Source organism: Moschus berezovskii, chromosome 17 (genome assembly GCF_049115385.1).
Source record: "Moschus berezovskii isolate FMDL1 chromosome 17, NW_MosBer_1.0, whole genome shotgun sequence".
Classification (NCBI taxonomy): Eukaryota; Metazoa; Chordata; class Mammalia; order Artiodactyla; family Moschidae; genus Moschus; species Moschus berezovskii.
The window spans coordinates 63,471,482-63,496,814 of record NC_142476.1 but is presented as its reverse complement, the minus strand read 5'-3'; the positions used below and the strand labels follow the sequence as shown (position 1 = coordinate 63,496,814).

The 25,333-nt window shown below is 53.0% G+C and overlaps 2 protein-coding genes across 5 annotated transcripts in view; both read right to left on the bottom strand.

Moving 5' to 3' along the window:
* Positions 1 to 7,433, bottom strand: part of TMEM63A (transmembrane protein 63A) — a 35,668-nt gene extending 28,235 nt beyond the window's left edge. The window contains exons 1-3 of one of the 3 annotated variants that reach the window (XM_088845526.1): positions 7,139 to 7,433; positions 3,665 to 3,833; positions 1,604 to 1,803 (exon numbers count right to left, since the gene is read on the bottom strand). In XM_088845526.1, coding sequence (XP_088701652.1) covers positions 1,604 to 1,792 — 189 coding nt within the window. In that variant the 5' untranslated portion in view covers positions 1,793 to 1,803; positions 3,665 to 3,833; positions 7,139 to 7,433. Of the gene's footprint in view, positions 1 to 1,603; positions 1,818 to 3,664; positions 3,834 to 3,935; positions 4,069 to 7,138 lie in introns of those variants that run through there. The other 2 variants (XM_055419791.2, XM_055419793.2) reach the window with 2 other exon arrangements.
* Positions 7,434 to 9,862: 2,429 nt separating this feature from the next.
* On the bottom strand, positions 9,863 to 12,717 carry LOC129551108 (left-right determination factor 2-like). Of its 2 annotated transcripts, XM_088845067.1 has the most exons (5): positions 12,468 to 12,717; positions 11,196 to 11,226; positions 10,980 to 11,096; positions 10,525 to 10,767; positions 9,863 to 10,226 (listed from the first exon to the last, which is right to left on the bottom strand). In XM_088845067.1, exons 1-5 carry the CDS (start codon positions 12,715 to 12,717, stop codon positions 9,863 to 9,865), a joined length of 1,005 nt encoding a protein of 334 aa, XP_088701193.1. The 2 variants fall into 2 exon arrangements, with proteins under 2 accessions (XP_088701193.1, XP_055274818.2); XM_055418843.2 differs by having other exon boundaries at positions 10,980 to 11,226.
* Positions 12,718 to 25,333: the final 12,616 nt, after the last annotated feature.

The following is a 25,333-nucleotide window of genomic DNA, read 5'->3' as shown; positions in this document are numbered from 1 at the left end:
GGACTCCAGAGTGGCTAAGTTCCAGCTGAATTTTCTCAAGGTGAAGGTGGAAGTTGGTGATATAGTTTCAAGGGCAGGTGAGTCTTGTCATCAGAAAAATATGAAAGCCGCTCAATGAGTGCCACCTCTCTGCCCTGGCTGCTACCTTGGCTCAAGTGGGGTGGATGTTTCCCGTGCCTCGATGTCTTTCAGGCTTCTCTGGCTCCAATCCCCAATCTTTCTACAATAAAAATCTACCCCATCAGCACACTCCAATGGAGAGTGACTCTCTCTTCTCATCAAACCCTGTTCAAGACAGACCCACCCCAGCCTGTGTCTCCTGACTTCTCTCCTTGTCCCAGACACTCCCCTCCCTGAAGACGCTGGATAACAGCTCCAGAACCACCCTCCTCCATTAACCCCACCAACCCTGAAATCCATCACCACACTCAAGCCTACTCCCCCCGCCCAGCCATGCGTGGTAGAAAGGACTGTTCTCAACCTATGAATGGGTTTTGGCCCCAAGAGGTAGGTTGCTTGACACTTAAAAGAGCCCTTTATGGTAAAAGCAACATGAGTAGCACACAGGTTTCCATGTCTGCCAGTAGAAGATCAACAATGTAGCAAAACTCTAATGCAACAATTTAGACCTTAATCCTAGGGAGGAAAATGGAAAGAGGAGTGAAAACTCGGTTCCTCTCTTCCTATGAACATTTTTCCTGCAAGTAAACATGGGTTGGATAGCCGCCCCCTTTAGGGCACAGGGCCCCCAGGTGACTTAGCATGCACCTTAGGCTACCCTAACTCCCCTCTCCCAGGTTCCCACCCAAGCCTAGCCTCTGGTCCAAAGCAGTCCAAGGGGTCCCCTCCCTCCGCCCCTTCTTACCTTGGTTACCCAGATGGTCTCCACTACATGTAAGGAGAAGGTGACAAGAGGGACCAACCATCCCATGGACACTTTTGAAAAGAAGGTGCCCTAGCACCCCAGTAAATCACACCTAGCAAGTTTGAGCCAGTCTAGGGGGGAAGATGGCATATTTCAAATTGGGTGATGGTGGTGGGGGTCTTTGGGAACAAGGAGGTCTGAATTAACGAAAGTCCACTGTGAGAAGTGGTGCTAATCAGGTGTACTCGCCTTCCCCCAGTTCTCTCCTTTTCTCCACGTCTGATTCTCTAAAGGCCCAAGGACCTCAGCGGGGAACAAGGGTGACATCTATAAATTAGGGATTGCAGCTGCTTTGATTCTCATCCACACCCTCCAGTCACATCTCTCATCCCAGCAGACTGACCCTTCCTAAGGGCCTTAGACACATGATGGGCTGACAACTTGGCAACAATCATAATAAACAAAAGAGCAGTAATGTACATTCTTTACATGCTTTGCCTTATTTAACCTTCTCCAAGAAACTCCGAGATAAGAATTATTACCTTCCTTTCACAGAGCAAAGACCTGAGGCCCCAATAAGGTATGTAATATGCCCAAGGTTACAGAGCTGGAAAGCAGCAGAACTGGGACTTAAACCCAGGGATGTCTGGCTCCTCACCTGAGTTTCCCAGAAAGCCCTGTGGTGGGGGAGGGGGTTGGTGTTAAACAGATAACTGATGTGATCCCCGGGGGTCTCACCAGGAAGCAGATGACATCTATGAACAGGACAGTGGGGATGCCCCCGAAGGTGACCCCCTGGAGCACGGTGCTGTTTTTGGCCGAGTTGTAGCAGTAGGAGTCATTGGGCTGGTCCCCGATGCCCAGGCGCTCGCGGATGGCCACTGCTCTGGGCTGCCACAGCTCCAGGAAAGGGGAGTCGGTCATCATGCTGGTCCTCCCTGGAGAAGGAGACCTAACAGAGAGTCACGGCACCAACTCTCCCGTGGTTTCTGCAGCCAGCGCTGGCAGAGCCAAGGGCGGGTGTCTCCACCAGGGGCTGCTGGGGCACAGGGATCCAGCAGAGGCAGACACCAGCCTTGAGTGCCCGGCAGAGTCTACAGAGAATAGCTCCATTGTGGATGCAGCCCAAGGGTCAGATGGACGGGGCAGATGGCTCATCCAGGACACAGCTGGCTGCCTCCCCAAGGGCAGGGATGAACAGGAGGAAAGGGAAGGACAGGAGCCTGCCTAAGGGGTGCCAAGTTCCTCTAGTCTCAGGGATGACTGTCAGGAAGTCATTCCTGCGGGGTGGGGGGTGGGAGTGGCCCTGGGAGGCCTGGAGTGCAGGCAGGGGACAGGATGGGGCAAAGGAATAAACAGAGGAGGAAGAGTGTCCAAATGCAACAACTGCTGATCGTCTGAGCCATGGACAAGAGCTCATGAGACGTCAGGCTGGGAACTCAGAGACAGGCCCACTCCATACACTTGGAAACTGAGGCTCAGGGCCTAAGAGTTTCATTAAGAATAAAGAGCTGGTCAGGGCAGAGTTGAGTCTCAGACCCAGCCTCCTGGGTCTCAGATGCCAGTTCTCTTTCTGCGATGCCACATTCCCTCTGCAGCTGACTAGCCACACCTGTTTGGTGAGAGATTAAAAAGCAGAGGAGACTTCCCTGGTGGCCCAGTAGATAAGAATCCGCCCTGCAATGCAGGGAATGTGAGCTCCATCCCTGGTCAGGAAACTAAGATCCCACATGCCCTGGATCCGTGTGCCGTGATGAAGATCCCACATGATGCAACTAAGACCCAATGCAGCCAAATAAATATTTTTTAAAATGAGAGAAAGATTTAAAAAAAAAAAAAAAAAGCCAGGGAAAGAGCAGCAGAGAGGAGACAGAGAAGGCAAAGGGGGAGGAGGAGGACTGGGGGGAGGAGGACAGGGGCCCAAGCCTCCTCAGGAACCCCTGAGTCACCCTCCATGCATCGCTGGAGCACTCCCCGGGCTCTGCCCTCTCATTCTTACACTCCTGGCCTTTCTGGAAGGTCCAGCATTTCCAAAGCAAATATTGCTCCAGGCTGGTTGTTGACCTTTCCTTTCGGAGACGCCCGGTAACCGCAGATGAAACTAATGGAAATCTCCAAATTCCGAAGGCCCCAGGGTTAGTGTCCAGGTTCTGGCCTGCCTTCACACTGTCTGCAGCTGAAGAGCCTGGAAAAATGCTCAGCATCCCTTCCTCTCAAGGTCCCATCTCCTTAAATCTAGTTAGACTAGATTCCCAGGGGACTTCGGCTAAGTCTGGTCTTCCTGCCTGTTAGAGGGGCAAAAATCTGGGAGACAAGAAACGGTATAGAGAACAGACAGATATTTGGACTTGGACTATGCAGTAATACAGTCTGGGTGTGTGTTGGGGAGCCAGTGATCTCCAATTCTGGTCGCTGGGATGGCTCTTTTAGGACAATCTCATGCACACATGACAGGAAGTGCAGGAGGCATGGGGGAGGCAGTAGGTCTGGGGGCATGGGAGGACTCCCCGAGAGGCCAAGTCATTCTGTCATCCCTATTAGAGACTTGGCAGTGGCTGGAGGGTTGATGGCAGAGCCATGGAGTTGCCGGCCCTGCGCAGAGTCACAAAAGCTGCCTCTGGGAAACAGATGGTCTTAGTTTCCCTCCTTTTAACACCACCCAGTGCTATGGGGTCACACAGAGTCGGACACGACTGAAGTGACTAAGCAGCAGCAGCAGCAGTGGCACCACCCCAATGCAACACCCAGCCTGACGCTGGCTGGCAAAGCCCTGCCCCTCCTTCCTGTCCCCACACTTACCAGATGCTGGGGAAGGAAGTGTGGATGTGTCCCCTGGAGAGGGCCTCAGTTGGCGTTGGCAAAGGCAGCGGTGGCCCTGGCCACCTCCCAAGCTGCCTCGGATCCGCTGCTCATTTCCTGCTGGGCTTTCCTGATGGGGGTCATGAGGCACCAGCCTTTGCAGACTTCCCTGAAGGAACACAGGAGACAACCATAGTCATGTGGGAGCTGTCCTTTTCCCAGGCCGGGCGTTCTGGCGTGAAACCCTTCAGCACACTTCCCCTGCACTCACACTTGCCCGGTGTCTCAGAACCCAAACACTGGTCCAGAGCCGTCGGTTCTTCCCAACAGGCTCCCTCCTGTCCTGGCTCTCTCTCCAGGCACCTAGTGTTTTGAAAGGGCCAATTCTCTGTGCGCCCTGTTCCTCTCCTCTCTCCTCCCCAGCATCACCCGAAGCTCCAGCCTCTCCCTTCTTGTCTGAGGGCTCAAGGCCCTGGTGAGCCCAGGGCACAGGGACTCCTCCCACAGAAGCACTGGGAGCTGTAGGCTCTGGGAAGACGGAGTCCAGGACCTCACACAGGCCCCAAGGGTAGCTGGGAAAGCTTCTCCAGGTCCCCCAAAGAGCTAGAATCAGGGGAAAAAAAAAGAATGTAACAGAACCAACAAGGAATGCCTGAACAGTGAAGTGAGGGAAAAAAATTATCCCCATAAAATGGTCTCAGAGGGAGCATTGTCAAGAGCAAGAGGCACTGCTGCGGTGGGGGCGGGGGGTGGGGACCTCACCAACTCTGCTTTGTGTGGAGCTTTGAGAGAGCAGCGGCCTAATGCGAGGCAGGGACCTAGGCTCCTCCCCATCTTTTCCGCCCCAGTCATGCCTCTGAGTCAAACAGGCTCCCCTGGGTGATTTGACAAGGTTTGATAAGAAGGACTCAGTGAGGTCAGCCAACCAGCCTGGGATGAAACCTCAGGTCTCTTCAGAGGTGGCCTGTCTCCTCTGTGCCCTCCAGGTTCAGGCATGGCTTTGGGGGCCCGCAGTGTCTCTCAGACCTTTCTGTTTAGTTGAGGTCTGTCTGCGCCTGTTACAAGTCTGCAAGACTGCAGAACCATCACAGTCCCTCCAGGGCCAGCCCCCTGCATCCTCCCCAACGGGCATGCTGAGAGGGCAGCTGGCAACATATTGACCACAGGGCAGCCCCCCCAGGCTCAGGAGGAGCAGGAGCGGGAGAGAAGGAGACTCAGCTGGTGGTGACTGGGAGAGAGCTGGCTCAGTGGCTGAAAGACTGATAGTGCTGGGCAGGGGCTAAACCAGCAATTAGGCCCTGTGGCCATGGGTGCCCTGCCTGGTCATGTTCAGTCATCCCATATTTGTCAGATTCACATTGTGAATGTCTGGTCTTATCCATCCCTTCTCTCAGGAGCTCTCTGCTCATCATCTCATTCAGGAAAGCCAAGATATACTGCTGAGGCCCTGGAGTCAGGTAAGCAGCAGGTGACTCAGGACCCAACTCAAAGTTCAACCCACGTACACCCCAGAGTCCAGCTGTGGCAGGGGGACAGAGGGCTTAATGCTCTGGCCATTCCCCAAACTGCCAAAGAAGTCAGCCACCCATGCTAACCCCCTGCCCACCCAAGCTGGCAGCTGCTGGCCCCTGTAGCACACCAGAAGACCTCTGTGCCTCCCAGCCACAAACAGGAGCAGAATGTACGAGCATCATCAGCTCTTGCAAATTCGGGGTATTTTTATCATCACCAAATCTTCTGACTTTGTTACTACGATGGCAGGACGACAAACAGTTCCAGGCACTCTGCCGTAAGAGAAGACTCTGATGTTCTAGACGGCAGGTTGCAAACTTCTCCTTAAAGCCCCACCAAACAGGGTCCAGGAACCTGGACAACCATTCACCTCCACAGACACCAGCAGTGGAGCACTAGGGAAATGGCACAGTCGCGCTGCAGTGGACTGAAGCCCTGAGCAGACTCTGAAGTGAGGCTCCCAGCACCACGTGGCTTCACCACTCTGTGCCTTGGCCTCCTTCTCCATAAAATGGAGACAATGATGTTCTTCCTGCAGGGTGAGTGGGAGGCAATGCCCATAAAGCATTGAACCCTCATGGGCACTCCAAATCTGCTTTTATTTTAAGTCACCTCTCCTGACAATGGGAAACATGATAGCAAAACCCCATCTGACATTTTTCCTGTTAGAGCACAATGAACACCCAAAGGAGATCTTTGCCCATAAACTAAACAAACAAGAGGTGAAGTGAAGTGAAAGTTGCTCAGTTGAGTCTGACTCTTTGTGACCCCATGGGCTATATAGCCTGCCAGGCTCCTCTGTCCATGGGAATCTCCAGGCCAGAATACTGGAGTGGGTAGCCATTCCCTTCTCCAGGGGATCTTCCAACCCAGAGATCGAACCCAGGTCTCCCGCATTACAGGTGGGTTCTTTACCATCTGAGCTACCAGGGAAGCCCAGACAAGAGCTGTGTGAAGGCAGAAAGAAGCCTCTCCTTCTGTACACTCCACCTCAAGACAGCAGCAGACTCGGGACTCTCTGACAGGTGTCAGAGGAGGGAAGTAGAAAGGCAACCATGGAGGAGGAGAGGAGAAATACGGGTTGTTTCTTCAATAAGAGATGACCTGGAGTGTTTCCTCATCCCCAACAACAGTCCACAACTCTGCTTGAGCCAGGGCCCAAGAAGGTCCTCAGGATGCCCCCACCCACAGCCTCTTTGTACACACTAGGCCTGGACTGGTGAGCACAATCCACTGGCTTAACCTCAAACCTTCCACACTCTAGGGGCTGGATACAGTCACACAACTTCAGCGCAGAAGGAAGCAAAGGGGGAAGGGGTGTCATTCTCTATACCCCTGTGCTCTCCTGTTTTTCAGAACACCGACTGAGCTGAAAGACAGGCCACCCCAGTCTCAGGTAGCCAGGCTTATCAGGTACTGGAACCGCTACGTTTTTGGTTTCTCAGCAGAGCTCTCCTCTTCCCCCTATCCTCCAAAACCCCTAGTTTCCCTCCTCAGGACTCCAGAGAGTGGTTTCTACCTTCCCAGGGGCAGGGGACTCAGATGCTCAGCCCCTACCCAGGCCCGCCTCGCATATCTCGCTTAGAGAAAAAAGAGCCCCTGGGCTGAGATCCCCGGGCTAGGCTGGGAGGTCGATTCCAGCTGACAAATCCCCAGAGAAAGGGTAGGAAGAGAAAGGGATCAGCCTTAAAAGCGAAAAGTTGGAGCCTTGATTGGGAAGTCGCGTAAAGCCATCAGGCGCGGCGCTGGAAGCGGGGCGCGAGGTCTGCGCGGCCCGGGGACTGACCCTCACCTCCCAGCCACTCGGTCACCCCTGCTCCGGAGTTGGGGCTGCGGAGGTAGGAGGGCCGCACCCCGGAACCAGACACTAGACGTGGCACCCGGGCGCAGACCCGGGTCCTGCCCGTCTCGGGGAAAGGAAGAAGGCTTCATCCCCCCCTCTCAACTCCCCTTCCCCTTTACCTGCGGCGGCGGCGCAGCGACCCGGGCAGACCACAAGTTGTCTGGCTCCACCTGGTCGGGCGGGGCTACGTCCTGACCACTTAAAAGTTACAAAGTGAAACTCCCGCTCTCCCGCACATGCGCAGAGCCGCGTCCTCGGCTTGCCCAATTTGCAGCTACGCCCGAGTGGGCGTCAGCTCTGCCGCCGCCTCCCACCCCCCGCGCCGTGCGCCCCTCGGCGATCCTCAGTCCAGGCCGGGACGGGGGGCCGCTGCTCAGTGCGCGCAGCTCCTCCTTGCAGTCTGCAGGCCCCGGCCCGGCCAGCTCGTGTCCTGGGACCGAGGAGAGTGCCGCCAGGGCTGATTCCTCTCCCTGGCCCCCCGGCGCGTCCCCCTTCCCCCGACAGACACCTTGGGGAGCCCCGGGCCTAGTACAGGGTGGTCACATCCGTGGGAGGCGGGGGCAGCGCATCGGCGAAAGTTCTTGATTTTTCTGTAGTGCACTGAATTTCCTAGACCAGCTCTTAGGCCCGCCTGCATCGGGGCGGGGTAGGGGGCGATGAGAAATCCGGTGGGCTCAGCCCGCACCTCGGCTCCACGTAGTCCGTCGTCACCTTGTTCCCAGTGCGTAAGACTACGGCTCCGCTATCGCTCTGAATAGCCTGACAGTGAAAGCCCTGGGGCCGGGGGGTTCCTACGTTTGGCCCCAAATAGAAGTCTCAGTGTTTTCGGCTGTGCCCTGGAGCCAAAGCCGGAACTGCCAATACCAGGCCGCCAGGGTCACCGTTCTAGCCCAACTCGCTGAGCTCTGGGTCCCAGAGAGTTCCCTATAATCAGCAGCCCCCGCCGCTGGACTGTAAGCTCCCCGATGGCGCCGGGGTGTGCTCTGGGCAACACACAGGTCGGCGTTCCATGAGGACCGTGCCCCCAGTGAAACCCACTGCACAGCACACCGGCTGCAGCAATCTGCCCTCCTCCGCAGGCCTCCGTTTCCGCAGGGGGTTGGACCAAAGCTTTCTCTCAGGTCCCTTCCAGCACTAAAAATCTGTGAATCCTGAATAGCTCCGCACTCTGTACCTGCACAGCTTTGCAGGGCTCTGACCTCTCTTCCATTTCTGGGCTTTCATCTTTTGTTGTCACGGTAAATGTATTCACCTTACCTCCCTCCCCAGCCAGCCTGGGGATCTCTGGAGGGAACTGGGCAGGAGTGTCTCCTGCTTCTCTAGCAGTGCTTTTCTGACCCATTTGCTGGCTTCCTCCTTCTCCCCAACCCCCAGTCACTAGTTGTTTCCAGAGTTTGCCCTTGACCTCTGCGTTCATCACAGCCCTTGTCCTACCGGCAAGCATCTGGCCATCTCTCCTCCTGCAGTTCCCTTCAGCGGCCAAGGAACCCACAACTGACTTCCAGCAGGTGCCTGCGTGTGGCCACTGGGCTTCCCCCTGGCGCGTCAGACGGACTCTGTCCACTCTCTTCCCCCCATATCCTTCACCTTGTGTCCCTATTCTTTCCCTGCCTCAATGAATGGAGCCACCCCTGGTCTGTGCTTGGGGTCCAGGGAAGTGTAAGGTTCTAACCCCAGTGATTACATTGGTGGAGACACTCAAAAGAAAAGTTAGGATCCTTGACTTCAGAGAAGGAAGTCAAAATCAAGAGACGGTTAAACAGATCAACATGTGGGGTGAGATAACCATAGCCCCACTATGTGTCAGGCAGCAATGTGGAGTGCTTACAAAAACAGTTTCCTTAAATTTCCAGTAGAAGTACAAAGAAGCCAAGGATTGTTCCTATCTGATAGACAAGAAAATGGAAATTTAGAGGATGTAGAACTTACAGTTAATTTCAGCTGTAAAGATAAGCAAGGAATCCAAGACAACTGTGCCCCAGGCCTGAACCCTTTATCAAACTCAGTTTAAAACCAGTGTAATCTTGGCATTCTAAAATCAGCATTTTATCATCTGCTCCCTTTATCTGCCCTCAAATCTAAAGAAGTGATTCACATTCTTGTAGATGATGATTTTGATCACAGATTTTAAAAATTTTGTATCAATTAGAATTGAAATAAAACCCTGTGCCCAGAAAAGTAAAAATATCAACAGCAATGACAAAAAATGTTCTGCCTCAGTCTTAAGAGGACAGGCACATTAGAATCAACGAATTCCAATCCTAGCATCCTGGATCACTTAACTGAGACCTTGAACAAGTCTTTTAAAGTCTTTTCCTTAGTTTTCTAATCTGGTTGACCTAATTCCTATAGAACTTTCTGTTCTCTCACAATTTGCAGGGTTCTGGGTAAAACAGAATAAAATGTATTTTATTTGTTTCTTGCAGAATACCCTTATTATTTGAGTTAGGAATGCACAGCCTCTACTTACTACAGATGTTTAAGCCCAGAGCAGCAACTGTATCTCCCAGCCATACCACAGAGCTCAGCCCAGGTCCAATAAGAGGACAAGGAAACAATGACAAATTGGTGTTTCTCTTCTTAGGTTACGAAATCTACACAGGTAAGTGCTTAGGATACAGTGCAGTGAAAAATGTTGAAGAGAGAAGACTGGGCAGGGGCTCCCAGTATCCAGGGAGTCTTGTTCCTGAGAAACAAAAATCAGAAGCGAGCTGACTGGTCAGAACTCAGTACGAAGCGCAGAGCATGTGCCATCATCAGTTCAGTCATCCCCATCTCTTCTGGCTCCCAGAACACTTTCAACATACACACAAGCCAAGTCCTTCGATGACTATACCCCACACCTATGGCTCCAACTTCCTTGGCACAAGCACCCCGTCCCAGGCACAGCTGCACGTCTGCACCCTCATGTTGGGCAGGCTGACCACATGGGGCTGGAGTCGGCCTCCCTCCTGGATGCTGACAATCATGGGCAGCGAGGTCGTCTCCGAGGCAATGCACTGTCGAGGCCCCAGAAAAGGCCACTTGAAGGTCAGGGACTCTGGGGGCTGCTGGCAGATGCCCACACATTCATAGGTTAGGAAGCCTGGGGGCTCCAGGACCCAGTTCTCAGCCCACTTCATCCCCTGCAGGTCAATGTACATCTCCTGGCGGCAGCAGCGGGTGCCCTCGGTCACCGGTGCCTTAGGATCACAGTTTCCCTGAGCTCTGTGGGGGGCAAACAGAGGCAGAGTCAGAGGTCAGCTGGGAGAGCAGGGGTCATGGGGCCCAGGGTGAGACCTAGTGGGACACCTGGAAAGATTTATGATCCATCTCTCATTATGTTCAAAACGTTGGATATTTGTGATAGGGATGGATACCTAGAAATAACCCCCAAAATGATAATTAGAGCTGACATCACTCCCAAGAGTGTAAGGAGATATTTTATGTATTCATTCATCCCACAGCACCCTGTAAAGTTGCCCATTTCAAAATAGGTTCACCCGCAGTGACCCACAGCACCTACCCGTAGTCCCTGAGGTCCAGCGTGTGCAGCTCCAGCTGCGGCTCCCCCTGCCGGCCGCCCGACGGCCCCTGCGGGGCGAAGCGGACCAGCCTGTGCGCGCTGGAGGCCAGCGGGCCCAGGTGCTCCCGCTGCACCAGCACCTGCAGGAGCAGCGGCTGCCGGGGGCCGCGCAGCTGCTGCCAGAAGTTCACCGCCTCGGTCACGTCCAGGGCCTTCCAGCCGCTCTCGTGGATGGACACCAGCCTGCGACACCGCACGGCGGGAGACACAGGCCCGCGCTCAGGGGTGGGGACGGGGACTGCCCGGGGAGGCCCCGGGGGGCAGCTCTCCCGCCCGCTCGCGGGTGTCCCCGCCGGGACCGAGCCGCCCCTCCTCCCGCCCCGGGCCCAGCCCCCTTCGCTCCCCGCAGCCCCCTTCGCTCCCCGCAGCCCCACACCGCGGCCGCGCCTCCGCACCTGGAGTCGATGAGGGCGGTGCGGTTGGAGCCGTCGTCGCGGACGTGCAGCCACTGGACGGTGACCCGGGCGCGGTCGCTGCGCGGGAAGAGGCGCTCGTGTCTGCGGAGCGCGGCCCTGGGAACCGGCTCCTGGAAGAGGCGCAGCACGGCCTGCACCAGCTCGCTGCGGGGCGGCAGCCGCTGTTCCACGTCGAACACCAGCAAATGCGAGGACGCCTCGGATGCCAGGAACCTGCCGACCACCTCTGGGGACAGGAGCGGGGTCAGCGGGGCCCCTCCGAGCACCAGGCGAGCTCTGAGGATGCGGAGCTCAGGGCGAGCGAATAGGGTTTCCCCAGGAATCCCCAGGGAGAGTTTGTACGCTGGGAAACTGATGGGCCAGGCCAGCAGCAGAGCACCTCAACTCCTAGAAGAACTGTTAGGGTCAAGCAGGCTCTCCAAAACCATCATCTGGGGTTGGGGCTTGTTTACTAGCGATGACCCTCCTCATCTGGGTGGGGCAGCTTTGGGATACTGAGCAAGGGCTGGTGAAGACTGCAGACCTGCAGGCTTCTTTAGGCAAAGGGGCAGGAGTGGGAATGGAGGGTGGAAGGCCGAGGACCAGCCAGTGAAAATCTACAGTCACCACCTGAAACCAGCTTTTCCTAAGAGGCAGAGAAAGAACTCTGAATTTCATTTCCCTGCCTGGTGAGGGGACTTTTGCCCGGTGAAAAGTAACAGGGGTAATTCTTGTGGAATTACCGAGCCCTGAGGGAAATGGTGAGGTCAGGCACAACACCCTCTTCAGAGGCCCCAGCAATCCGTCCCCAGCACCTGAGGCTCCAGGTTGGCAGCACGATCAACTGATCAACCAGCCCCATGGCCGCCAGCAGTCACCCCTGCTGAGGTGTCCAGCACCGGCCTCCTCGTCTCCCCAGGTGCCTGGCCTGGTCTATCTGTGGGTGTCGAGGAGGTGAGCCCCAGCCCTGGGGAGGTGAGAGGCTGCCGTAGGACTCAGACCTGGTACCTTCCATCTCATAGAATACCCACAACTCTGGGAAGTAGTCAAAGCTAATTTAATCTCATTTCAAGAAACACAAATAGGCTCAAGTTGTTGGGAGACTTGTCCAAAAACAAATACCAGAGCTGAGAACTGAACGCAGAGGTCCTTTCTCTCTAAGGCTACACTCTGCGGAAGCCAGCCTATTTGTCCCCCAGCACAAAGGCACCTTGACCGTCTCTCTTCTCTTTCGTCTCTCTTCTTTCCACTGTGCTTCCCTGCCCCATGATTCCCTGTTCTTGCCTTGGCTTTGGCAGTGGGTCCAGCCTGGCCCAGCTCCTCGTGGCCCTGAGAGGCGGGGTCCTCAGTGCAGACAGAGCCCAGGAGCCCAGGTCCGCCATCCTCACAGGCCATGGTCCCCCCTCACTGCCCCGTGGACCCTGCACACCAGACAGCCCCACCACCACCACCACCAGAACCAGGCTGCAGCAGGAGGGCGGGCCTCACCTCGGAAGTTCTGGCTGAACCTCTTCCCCCGGGAGCGCGCCCCATGGCTGCGCTGCAGCAGGGCCACGTACTGGGCCCTCACGTGGGCAGGGATGACCAGCCCCTCCACGGCGGCCTTGTCCATGATGGGAACCTCGCTGAGGTGCAGCTGCTGCAGCAGGCTGTCCAGGATCCGCTCCTCAGTCAGGGCTGCCCCGGGGCCGGCCAGGGACAGCGCCCAGAGGGCCCAGCAGAGCCACAGGGGCCGCATGGTGCTGCTGGGGAGAAGGAGGTGCAGAGAGGAGGCTCCAGGAGGGTCCCAGCAGTGGGGTGTGCTGAGAGCCAGGCTGGGCCAGCTTTATAGCAGCCCTGGGCTGAGCCAGGGTGGTGGGAGGGGGGAGAGGCCCGGAGGAAGGGAGGTCACACCCCTCAGACCTCCTGGGAGCTCAGCATCCAGACAGGTCCCTGAGCCTGAGGAGGGGGCTGTCTAGGCTGTGGACAGATGGTATTATTGTGGTCAGGCGCCTCTACCTTGGCCGGGGTTGCCGGACCAGTTAAATTAAAAAGCTTGTTCCCTGAAGAAGAGGCAAGAATCTCTACTCGCTTCCCTGTCCCTCAGTCACAGAGCAAACTCTGGTCCCTGGTGTGGACTTAGAGTCCTGATTCTTGCTACAGCTACTCTGTGTGCACACCCAACACAGGGCTCTCTGGCTAAGGACCGATTCTGCCTACAAAGATGAGCATCTGAACCTGGTGCTCAAAGGACTCCTGGGGGCTGTTGAGCTCCTGGGCTGTCCACAATTGGAAAACCCAATGTTTTTTCCAGTGATTGAGGGGGAAGGGGCGACCTTCCTAGACAAGGGAGCCTGGGGTAATTTAGTACCAATGGGATTTTGTCCAGTAAGGAACCTCATCCTCTCCTTCTCCCTGGCTCTTCACGAATTCAGAGACTGGAGCTGAAAAAACCATCCAGCCTGTTCCCTCCACCAATTGTTGAGCTAAAACCAAGGCTCAGAGAGGCAACAATACCCTGGCTCACAACAGTTAATGACGGATGCCTGCATGAAGTCAAGTCTGATTCCTAGCCCACAGCTCTTTCCACAATCTCCAGCTGTTTCCAGCCAGCGTCCTTGTTCAGTCCTCTGAAGCAGCCAAGTGGACTCAACCCAGGTGAGCAGGGGCTCGGTGTGGATAGGGGGCACGTCCTTCAATTTCCTGAGGCTTCACCAAGTGAATGTGGATTTGCATGGCAGAGGAGTTTTAGTGGGGAAGTAAAACAGTCGGGCAATCAACCGGGGGGTAGGGCTGCCAGATAAAATACAGAACACAATTTGGGACACACTTTAGCACATCATTTGTTGTTTATCTGGAATTCAAATTTCACCTTTCACCAGGAGTCCCATATTTTTAATTGCTAAATCTGGCAACCCTAGCCAGAGGCCAAAGAGAAAAAACCAGTGTGGATTGGGAGACTTCTGACAATGGGCTGATTAGCGGGAGGGCAGCCCCCACCCTTTGTCATGCAGAAGAAGGAGCCAGGCTTCCCCCACTTGCACCCTCACCTGTGTCTGGCCCAACACCCTGCCGGTTCAGGTTGGCTGGAAATGCTTTAGTGGCCCCTGAGCTAGTTCTTCCGTCTGGAAGAAGGAAAGGGACCAAGGGAATCGAGGGTTTGGGCTTCGATGTGGGAGACCCAGGTTTGATCCCTGGGTCAGGAAGGGTCAGGAAGATTCCCTGGAGAAGGGCATACTCCAGTACTCTTGTGTGGAGAATTCCATGCACAGAGGAACCTGGCGGGCTTACAGTCCATGGAGTCACAAGAGTTGGTCACAACTGAGTAACTAACTTTTACTTTCACCCCGATGAAGGGCCAATCTGGACCTTGCCCAGAGCTGAGGGTAGCACGGACGGCAATGGGCTGGCCGTCTTGAGGTGTGGGCCACAGACCTGGCCCCCAGAGAGTCCCGGAAAGATGGATGAAAGGACTGAGACGGGCAGGCAGGTAAGGACCAGGGCCAGGTGCCCACGACCACCCTCCTATCTCTTACAGGCTGGTTTTGATCCCAGCCAGAGTCCAGACTGCCAGCTGAAGGCTGTGAGAAAATGTGAGGCCAGAGGTGATCCTGCAGACTCTGTGGATGGGGACAAACTTGACCAGAGCCTAGACTTGGAACCAAAGGAAGCTGTGAGGTCAGTGAAGACTGGAGTCCAACCGTGGGTTCACTTCTGGATTAGAGCCCAGCATCTGAGGGGGAAGGGACTCCTATCCCCTTCCTAATCAGGAAGGCATTGCTGTAGTGCTCCAGAAACACCCCGAGCCCCAGCCCCAGATGCCCTGGGCTGCCCCAATCCTGCACCCATCAGCCTACCAACCCAATACCTGGGGGCCCATGTGGCTCCTTGGGGGTCTCCAGACATGCCCCTGGGTGGGCAGTGAGGCCTCCTTGTCCTCCAAGGCAACTTGGCCTCGGTGTCAGCTGGGCCAGCACTTCCAGGGGTTCCCCCGGCTAAGGAGGGGTGCGGACAGGGAAGGACTAAGAACCCAGGTTTCAGTTCATCCACACCTTCCAGGCGAGGGTGGGTCCTGGGTTCAGTCCTTGCTGGGCCACTCATCAACTGTGTGGCCTTAGATGGGTTTTCTACCCACTTCAATATAAGTCTCCCTCTACAACATGGGGATAATGTACTTTTCTTAATCCTGCTGCACCGCACAGCTTGTGGGATCTTAGTTTCCTGACCAGGGACTGAGCCCAGACCCTCACAGTGAAAGTGCCAAGTCCTAACTACTGGACCTCCAGGGAATTCCCAATACTGAAATATGCTTTTTTTTTAGACAAAATACTTGTCAGTATTAATGGAAAGGTCATCAGAGTGCCTTGCACAGCAGCCCCCACTATGCGCACGCGCGCACTTGCACACACACACACACACACACACACACACGCACAATAGGTGCTCAATAAATGGTAAGGATCTTTCAACTGATACTAACTTACAATGTTAAACTTTTTAAAATTTCAAGTTAACAATGTTTCTGCATTATTATATAGTTAATACACATAGTACAAAAGCCAAAAGATCAAAAGTGTTTGTGAAAAATGTCAGCCTCTGTGACTTTGCTGCTCATCTCCCACTTTACCTCCCCAGAGACAGTCTGCTTACCAAGAAACTCAGATATTTTTCCCACCACATGAATCTTACTAATCTATCGCTGTGACCCATGTCCTTTTTTCAAATTATAATTTTATTATTAGAATTCTTATAATTAAATAGAATTCTATAATTAAAAATTATAATTTTTAATTATTTGTTTTTTGGCCGTGATGGGTCTTCGCTGCTGCACACGGGCTTCCTCTAGTTGCGGTGAGCTGGGGACTACTCTCCAGTCGCAGTGTACAGGCTTATCATTGTGGTGGCTTCTTGTTGCGGACCATGGGCTCCAGGTGAGTGGGCTTCCGTAGTTGCAGCGTGCGGGCTCAGTAGTTGTGCTGCACAGGCTTTGTTGATCCACGGCATGTGGAATGCTCTCGGACCAGGGATCAAACTGTGTCCCCTGCCTTAGTAGGCAGATTCTTAGCCACTAGACGCCCATGGAAGTCCTCTGTTTTGCAAGTGAAGTGAAAGTCGCTTAGTTGTGTCTGACTCTTTGCGACCTCTTGGACTATGCAGTCCGTGGAATTCTCTAGGCCAGAATACTGGAGTGGGTAGGCTTTCCCTTCTCCAGGGGAATCTTCCCAACCCAGGGATCAAACCCAGGTCTCCCACATGGCAGGTGGATTCTTTACCAGCTGAGCCACAAGGTAAGCCTACTTTTTAAAGGGTACAGTAAAACGTCTCTTCTATTCTGGCACCCACCGCCACCCTCATCATCTCCCTATCCACACCCCCCCACCACCCATCAGTGTTGTTAGTTCAGTTGATTCAAAGGGGCTTACTGTTGTGACACACTTGCCTCTGTGAAATCGGAATGTATCTCAATCCCTGTCAGTCAGGGGCGGTTGGGACACTTTTGTGCGACCACCTTCTGAGGAAGGTTGTCTCAGGCTGCTGCTATAACAAAATGTTGTGTAGGGGGAGGGGAGGGGGAGGCCTTAAATCGGCAGAAATTTGTTTCTTCCTAGTCTGGAGGCTGGAAGTTCAAGATCAAGGTGCCAGCAAATTTGGTTTCTTCCGAGGCCTCGCTCCTTGGCTTGCAGATGGCAGCCCTCTCACTGTGTACTCACGTCTTTCCTCTGTGCCCATACATCCCTGGCGTCTCTCCGTGCGTCCAAACTTCCTCTCCTTAGAAGGACAACAGTCAGATTGAGTTAGAGCCCACCCTAGGGGCCGCATTTAGTGTAATCATCCCTTTAAAAGGGTGGGTTCAGTGACAGCTTTGCACAGCCTCTCTGTGCTTGTTCCACGTGCTTTGGCTTTTTTTTTTTTTTTTGCCATACTGCATGACCTATAGAACTTCCCTGACCAGAGATCGGAGATCGAACATGTGCCTGCTGAAGTGGAAGCATAGAGTTTTAGCCACTGGCCCAAAAGGAAGTCCGAGTGTATTGTTTTGTATAAAGTAATCATTCTCCTCTCTCCTTTGCTGCTGCTGCTAAGTCTCTTCAGTCATGTCCGACTCTGTGTGACCCCACAGACGGCAGCCCACCAGGCTCCCCCGTCCCTGGGATTCTCCAGGCAAGAACACTGGAGTGGGTTGCCATTTCCTTCTCCAATGTGTGAAAGTGAAAAGTGAAAGTGAAGTCGCTCAGTCGTGTCCGACCCTTAGCGACCCCACGGACTGCAGCCCACCAGGCTCCTCCATCCATGGGATTTTCCAGGCAAGAGTACTGGAGTGGCTTGCCATTGCCTTCTCCACCCCTCTTTAAAAAAGTATATACATGAGTTACTCTTTTTCTTTTTTAAAAAAGTATTTATTTCACTGCACTGGGTCTTAGTTGCTGCACTCAGAATTTTTAGTTGCGGAGTCTGAGACACTGGACGACCAGAGAGGTCTCTATACATGAGACATGGAAGGTTAACTTTAGGAAACAGAATTTTCAGTGAGACCATGACCAGACTTGAGGAGCAACTAAAACAGCCTGTGATCGATACAATAACCCTTGGGATTATGAGTCTTCTACTCTTTGGAGGTGAGAGAGAGTTGCCGCACAGGTAGGAAGGACAACTGTCTCCTGTTAGGGAGAAACATACAGTCGTGTTCTTGTGGTCAGGCAGTTCCGATGTGTAGAAGGGAGGACGCAGAAGCTGAGTTATAAGGAGTGGACTGTGTGAGTCATTGATTTATCACCTCAGCGCTGGGTGCATCCTTCAATAGATGCTCTGTGAAGAACAGAGGAATTTCTAAGAAGTTCTCTGAGGCCTTCCCTGGTGGTCCAGTGGTTAAGATTCCACCCTTCTGGTGCAGGTGGCGCAGGTTTGATCTCTGGCCAGGGAACCAAGATCCCACATGCCGTTTGGAGCAGCCAAAATAAAAAAAGAAGTTCCTTGAAAGGGAGGGTGATATTAAGCTTACCTGAGACAGGGCAGTGAGTTGGGGGGAGGGGTTTGTCCTTCAGGAAGAAGAGGCTTTCCTACAATTTCTGGTGCAGGCCAAGGTTGGTGGTGTGGGAGTCCACCCTGGTGGACCTCTTTCCCAGTCACAGGCTCAGAACAAAGTCCGTCTGTAGCCTCGTAGCTTTGGCCTGGCAACGGCCTTTCCACAGCCCTTTCACCAGAAGCCAGCTGTAGAGGCCTGGAGGAAGGGTGAAGGCTTAGGACCCAGGCCTTCGCTGAATGAAGTGCTGTACCCTGACCCACAGGGCGGTGGGTGGACCCTCGCTCCAGCCAGGAGGCTTTCTGGGAGGGGGCTGGCCGTGGGGGAAGGGGTGTATTCAGAGGGAAGGGAGAGCAGCATGGGGTGACTGGACAGCAGCGGCAGGAGGAAAGGAGACTTCCCAGCCCACAGAGCCTCCTTTGGCCCTTTTGTCTCTGGGATGAGAGCTTTACTTAGCTCGCTGACAGGAAGAGGAAGTGGGGAGGCAGGTGGGGGGAGTTATCAGACCACCTATGTCCCCATATTCAAAGCCCATGTGAGTCCCAGGGAGGCTGCAAACCCCAAGCCATCCCACCAACACTGCCCTGCGAGCTGCAGATGTTGCAGGAAAGGGGACCCCTTCCAGGGCCTGAATGTGGGCTCTTGTCTAACACTCAGGAATTGTCTGAGGAGCCACACGTGCTGACAAAGCAACAGATTTTATTGGGAAGGGGCTCCCGGGTGGAGCGCAGTTAGAGTAAGGGAACCCAGGAGAACAGCTCTGCCACCGTCTGCTCACAGTCTCAGGGTCTGTGGTGATGGGACCAGTTTCCAGGTTGTCTTTGGCCAATCATTCTGACCCAGAGTCCTGCCTGGCGGCGCACGCATTGCTCAGCCAAGATGGATGCCAGCGAGAGGATTCTGGGAGGCGGTCAGACACATGGTGTCTCCTTTTGACCTTTCCCAAACTCTCTGGTTGGTGGTGGCGTGTTAGTTCCATGTTCCTTACTGGGACCTCCTGTCATAAAATAACACACAGGTGGTTACTGTGGCGCCTGGCCAGGGTGGGCGGTTTCTTCCCCTAACACAGGGAGCATTGTCTCCTGCCCGAGTGAGTGCGTCCACCCCAGACTCCTCCACCACCCATGCTGCCAAGCCCGTGGGCCTCTGGCAGAGGAGATGTGGCCTCCAAAGGCTCCCCCAGGCCCTGGGTTGGGGTCTCCCAGGGTATAGAGAGCTGCCAGAGCCATTGAGGTTCTTGCCGTGAGCCGAGACCAACTCCCTAGTGTCCCTTCTCTATGCCATCTGGGAGGGCAGGGGGATCTACACCAGACTGAGTGAGTGGGGCTCAGAGGATACGGTTGCATGGTGAGTCGGCCACCGGTTTTCCAGGGCTGGGTCTTGGCTGGGGCAGGCTGGGCAGCTGGAGGGGACGGGGTGGCTGTGCCACAGAAAGCTGTCCAGGCCCAGATCAAAGCGGCAGCGTCTCCCTCACTTCCTACTGCCGCGCCCACTGCAGGGAGCAGTCCTGCCATTTCCTGCCAACATTAAAGTTGTGCCCAAGAGTTCATCTTTTCCTTCCTTTGTCGTGGGCCTTACTGGGGGAGCTCTCACTCTGTCCAGGACAAGAGTGCAGAAGACCTGGGAGGCGCTGGAATCGGTTATGTGTGCAGAACAGTCATGTTTACCTGCACAGAGAAGCCTCCAGACAGAGATCCAAACAGGCTTGGTTTGGTTCTGTGTATTTGTTTGTTTTGTTCTTCTTAACGGCTTAAGGCTCCATCTGTCAATGAACATTTTTTGTTGGAGAAAACACCTGGAGAGTACACGGTGAGGGCAACTTCCCCGCATCTCCGTCTGTGGTCGGCCACTCCACACAGTAGGCAGGCTTTGTCCGGGGGACAAAAGTGAGTCCGCTGATGGTGAGCTGTCGCCTGTCTTTCTCCGTCAATAACAGCAAACTCCCCTCTAACTCCTCTTCACCTCGCACCCCTGCCCAACAGTAGAGTCCAAACATGCCTCTCCATTATAAAGACTCTGGGACTTCCCTGGTGGTGCAGTGGTAGGACTCCAATGCAGGGGGTGTGGGTTTGATCCCTGGTCGGGGAACTAAGATCCCACATGTCATGCGGTATGGCCAAAAGGAAAAGAAAAATTAAGAAAAAAAAAAAAAAGGCAAGAGTTTCCTGGATTCAGAAAAGCACAGTTGTGACTGTAACACAAGTTGTTTTCCTCCTCACCCTCTCCCTTTCTTTTCTATTTTCTTTTTTTTCCCTGAAAGAGTTGTTATCAGTATTAGACTCTTATTTGTGCCCCCCCACCCAAATAAAAAATGTCCAGAAAAAAACGGCCACATAAACTAGTCTGTAGCCTCAAATCTTGCCCTGAAGAAGGAACTCCTAGACGTAGTTTGTCTCCGTTCATTCCTCTTCCTGCCTCCCTCTCTTCTATTAATTAAAAAACGTTTACCTGGAGAAGGAAATGGCAACCCACTCTAGTATTCTTGCCTGGAAAAGTCCATGGACAGAGGAGCCTGGTGGGCTGCAGTCTGTGGGGTTACACGACTGAGCATGCGTGCATGAGGGTGGAGGGAGATGTTTACTGATGACTCTGTCCCTTCTCTGTATCCTGGGGACAGCTAAGGAGACAAAAGGGCAGTTGATTCAAGAGGAAGCTTGAGTTCAGTGCCAGAAAGGTGGGGGGTGGGGGCAGCCCAAGGGTTCCCTAGATGCTGTGTTTTGGGTGGTTCCACAGCCTCGCCCCATCAGGTCTGGGAGCTCCCTTTGCTTCACTCCCCTCCCATTTCTACCTCACACCCTGGGAGGAAAACATTGTTGACACTGAACGCGAAAGGCTCAGAGTGGTTAAGACCCTGGTCCAAGGCCATAGATTGCTAATGAGAGCACTGAGGGGAGCCAGTCCTGGCCAGTGACCTTGGACAAGTTCATCACCTTGCCTGCACCTTGGTTTCCTTATCTGTGAGATAGGAACACTAATAATACGTATTGCACAAGCGCATGGTGAGCGCTCAGTGGAGTATGGCTCAGAGTAAACAGTCAAGACCAGCAATTATTATCTGGTTGCAGAGGTGTCCTTCCTGGCCCTCCTTGCAGAAGTCGGGCCCCTCTCTGCCTCACCCAGCTGACCAGACAGCTGTCAGAGGAGGGCACAGTGATTCTCCTGAGGTCTCACAGCCAGGGAGTGGCTCAGCAAGTACTGAAGCCAGGACCCACCCTCGGCTGGAAGGTGTGGATGAAATTGAATGTGGGTCCTTAGTTCCCCCCCACCCCCTCTTCAGCTCAAGGAGCCCCAGAGAAGGGCCAGCCCTGTGGTGCCAAGGCCAAGCTGTTCTGGAGGACAGGGAGGACCCACAGGCTGACATTTTTCACAAATGTCTTTGTATCTTTTGACTTTTGTACTGTGTGTATTAACTATAAAATAATGCAGAAACATTGTTAACTTAAAATTTTAAAAAGTTAAGCATTGTAAGTAAGTATCAGTTGAGAGATCCCTACCAAAAATCCCATAGACGGAGGAGCCTGATAGGCTACAGTCCATGGGGTCGCGAAGAGTCAGGTATGACTGAGCGACTTCACTCTCACTTTTCACTTTCATGCACTGGAGAAGGAAATGGCAACCCACTCCAGTGTTCTTGCCTGGAGAATCCCAGGGATGGGGAAGCCTGGTGGGCTGCCGTCTATGGGGTCACACAGAGTCAGACTCGACTGAAGCAACTTAGTAGCAGCAGCAGCAGTGTGTATGTGTGCGCGTGTGTGCGCGTGCAGGGGGGGCTGCTGTGCAAGGCACTCTGACGACCTCTCCATTAATACTGACATGTTTTTTGTCCAAAAAAAAAAAAAGCATATTTCAGTACTGGGAATTCCCTGGAGGTCCAGTAGTTAGGACTTGGCACTTTCACTGTGAGGGTCTGGGCTCAATCCTTGGTCAGGGAATTAAGATCCCACAAGCTGTGCGGTGCAGCAGGATTAAGAAAAGTACATTATCCCCATGTTGTAGAGGGAGACTTATATTGAAGTGGGTAGAAAACCCATCTAAGGCCACACAGTTGATGAGTGGCCCAGCAAGGACTGAACCCAGGACCCACCCTCGCTCGCCTGGAAGGTCTGGATGAACCAAAACCTGGATTCTTAGTCCTTCCCTGTTCCCACCCCTCCTTAGCCTGGGGAACCCCTGGGAAACCCTACAGTGTCCTCAACCTCAGGCCTGCAGCCAGGCCCTCAGTCAGGGGTACCGAGTGTCTCCCCATCCTCACCGCTCGCTCTCACCCCCTGTCCTCCAGGACAGCAGATCTGACTTAACTACCTTTTGGTTTTTTAAAAAACAGAGATTGTTTTAGTGTGGACCATTTTTAAACTCTTTATTGGATTTGTCACAATATTGCTTCCGTTTGATGTTTTGGTTTTTTGGCCATGAGGCGTGCGGGATCGCAGCTCCTGGATCAGGGATCGAACCGCCCCCCCACCCCCAACATTGGAAGGGGGAGTCTTAACCACTGGACCACCAGGGAAGTCCCCTCTGGGCCATTCAGGACAAATCCAATCGCAGAAGGCCAGACTATCCTCAGATCCTCACCCGGAAGCCAGGCTCCTTCCTCTGCATGACAAAGATTACCCCTGAGGGCTAACAGCCCATTGTAAGAAGCCTCCCAATCCACACTGGCTTTCTTCTGGCTGATTGCCCAATTATTTTATTTTCCCAGCAAAACTCTTGAACCCGTGTGGAATCCACATCCAGGAAAGGGGCCTGTGTTTGCAGAGGGATAACAGGTCTGGGGATTTGCCCAGCGTCTGCCCCTATTGATCCCCTTGCCAGGTCGACACTCAATCAGTCCCCTGTGTTAACGGCATCTCATCATCTCTCTGACCCCAGGCCAGAAGGGCCCCGGGGGCTGACCTGCTGTTGCAAACAGCCTGAGGTCATGGAAAGAACCTGCTGCTCTTTCCTCCTAAGTGATGTGGTCCAGCTTCCTGGCTTCCCTGGCTATCCAATCACTGATGGCTCTAGGCTCACACTTCTAGCCTGACCACATCGCTGAGTGCCAGAACCATATACCCAGCTACCCTTCCACCCCTGCTGGTGCTGCTAAGTCATTTCAGTCATGTCCAACTCTGTGCGACCCCATAGATGGCAGCCCACCAGGCTCCCCCGTCCCTGGGATTCTCCAGGCAAGAACACTGGAGTGGGTTGCCTGTTCCCATCTCAGCAAATGGCTCCACCCTACACCCAGCTAGACCTCCAGACCTAGGGGTCATTCTTTTTTTTTTTTTTTAACAAATGACTTTTATTTTATTTACTTTTAAAAAGATTTATTTTTTACTGCACAAGGTCTTTGTTGGTGCTCAGGGGCTTTCTCCAATTGTGCAAGTAGCCCCTGGGCTACTCTGGTGCTCAGAGTATCGTGGTGCTCGGTCTTCTGACTGCAGTGACTTCTCTTGTGAGGACCACAGGCTCTAGGCTCGTGGGCTTCAGTAGTTTCAGCTTGCGGGCTCTAGAGGGCTGGCTCAGTAGTTGTGGCCCACAGGCCTAGTTGCTCGGCAGCATGTGGGATCTTCCTGTACCAGGAATTGAATCCACATCCCCTGCATTAGCAGGCAGATTCTTAGCCACTGGACCACCGGGGAAGTCCCTGAGGGTCATTCTTGATTCCTATCCCACATCCTCAGAGTCAGTTCCCAGGAAGCCCCATTGGTCTCACCTGCAAAGTAAATCTTGTTTGTGACCCTTCCATCACTTACCTGGGCAACTGCCACTGCCCTCTCCCTGCTCCTGTTCCCCACCCCCATAGTCAATAGTAATCCTAGGCAAAGTTTAATCACATTAACTCTATCCATTAAAACCCTACACGTGTGTGTGCTCAGTTGCTTCAGTTGTGTCCAGCTCTTTGGGACCCTATGGACTGCAACCCATCAGGCTCCTCTGTCCATGGATACAAAAATTAACTATTTTACTTTATTTTTGATTGTGCTGCATGGCTTACAGGATCTTAGTTCCCCAACCAGGGATCGAACCCATGCCCCCTGCATTGGAAGCACAGAGTGTTAACCACCAGCCTGCCAGGGAATTCCCAAAATCCTCCAAAAATTAACTCAAAATGGATCATAGGCCTAAAAATAAAACCCCAAACCATAAAACTCCTAGAAGATAACAAAGGAAATCCAGATGAACTTGAATTTGGCAGTGATCTTTTGGATACAGCACCAAAGGCAAGATCCATAAAAGAAAGAATTGATTAGCTGGACTTTATTAAAATTGAAAACTTTGGCTCTGCAAAAGATCCTGTCAAGAGAACACCACCACAAGCTGCACAGTTTGGGTGAAAACATGTGCAAAAGAAACATCTAATAAAAGACTATTATTCAAACTATACAAAGATCCCTTGAAACTCAATAATAAGAAAATGAACAACTTAAATTTAAAAATAGGCAAATGATCCAAACAGACACCTTGCCAAAGAAGATAAACAGATGGCAAATAAGTATGTGAGAAGGTGCTCTCATAATTTGTCATCAGAGAAGTGGAAATTAAATAAAAATGAAATACCACTACTCACCTATTAGAAGAGCTGAGATCTTAAACATCAAATACTAGGGTACATGTGGAGCAACAGGAATTCTTCATTGTTGGTGGGAATGCAAAATGGTACAGCCGCTTTAGAAAATACTTTGGCAGTTTGTTTCAATAATAAGCATACTTGTGCCATATGATCCAGCATTTGTGCTCCTTGGTATTTACCCAGAGAAGGTGAAAACTTGTGTCCACACAAACGCATGCATGTGGATGTTACAGCAGCTTTATTTATAGTTGCCAAAGGCCTGGCGTGCTGTGATTCATGGGGTCGCAAAGAGTCGGACACGACTGAACTACTGAACTGAACTGAAAACTTGGAAGCAACCAAGATGCCCATCAATAGGTAAATGAATAAAGTATGGTGCCTCCAGACAATGGAACATTATTCAGCACTTGAAAGAAATGAGCTATCAAGTCATGAAAAGACACGAAGGAAACCTAAATGGGTATTACCAAATGAAAGAAGCCACTCTGGAAAAGTTACATGCTGTATGATTCTACTATATGACATTCTGGAAAAGGCGAAACTATGGGGTAATATAAAGATCAGAGGTTGCCAGGGGCTGGTGGAGAGGGATGCGGGGAGAGCACAGAGGATTTCTAGGGCAGTGAAATTACTCGGGATGATACTGTAATGTCAGATACATGTCATTCCACTTTTGTCTAAACCCACTAAATATAGACCAACAGTGGACCCTAATGTGAACTATGGACTTTAGGTGTTTATGATGTGTAAGTGTAGGTTCATCAGTATAATCAATGTACCCCCCTGGTGTGGGACATTGAT

Excerpts from the sequence above, each read along its gene's own strand:
- LOC129551108 (XM_055418843.2), bottom strand. The coding sequence starts at position 12,717 with ATGCGGCCCCTGTGGCTCTGCTGGGCCCTCTGGGCGCTGTCCCTGGCC. Across the intron at positions 10,768-10,979 it reads ACCGCCCTCATCGACTCCAG|GCTGGTGTCCATCCACGAGA; the intron begins GTGCGGAGGCGC and ends GCGGTGTCGCAG. Across the intron at positions 10,227-10,524 it reads CTGGACCTCAGGGACTACGG|AGCTCAGGGAAACTGTGATC; the intron begins GTAGGTGCTGTG and ends TGCCCCCCACAG.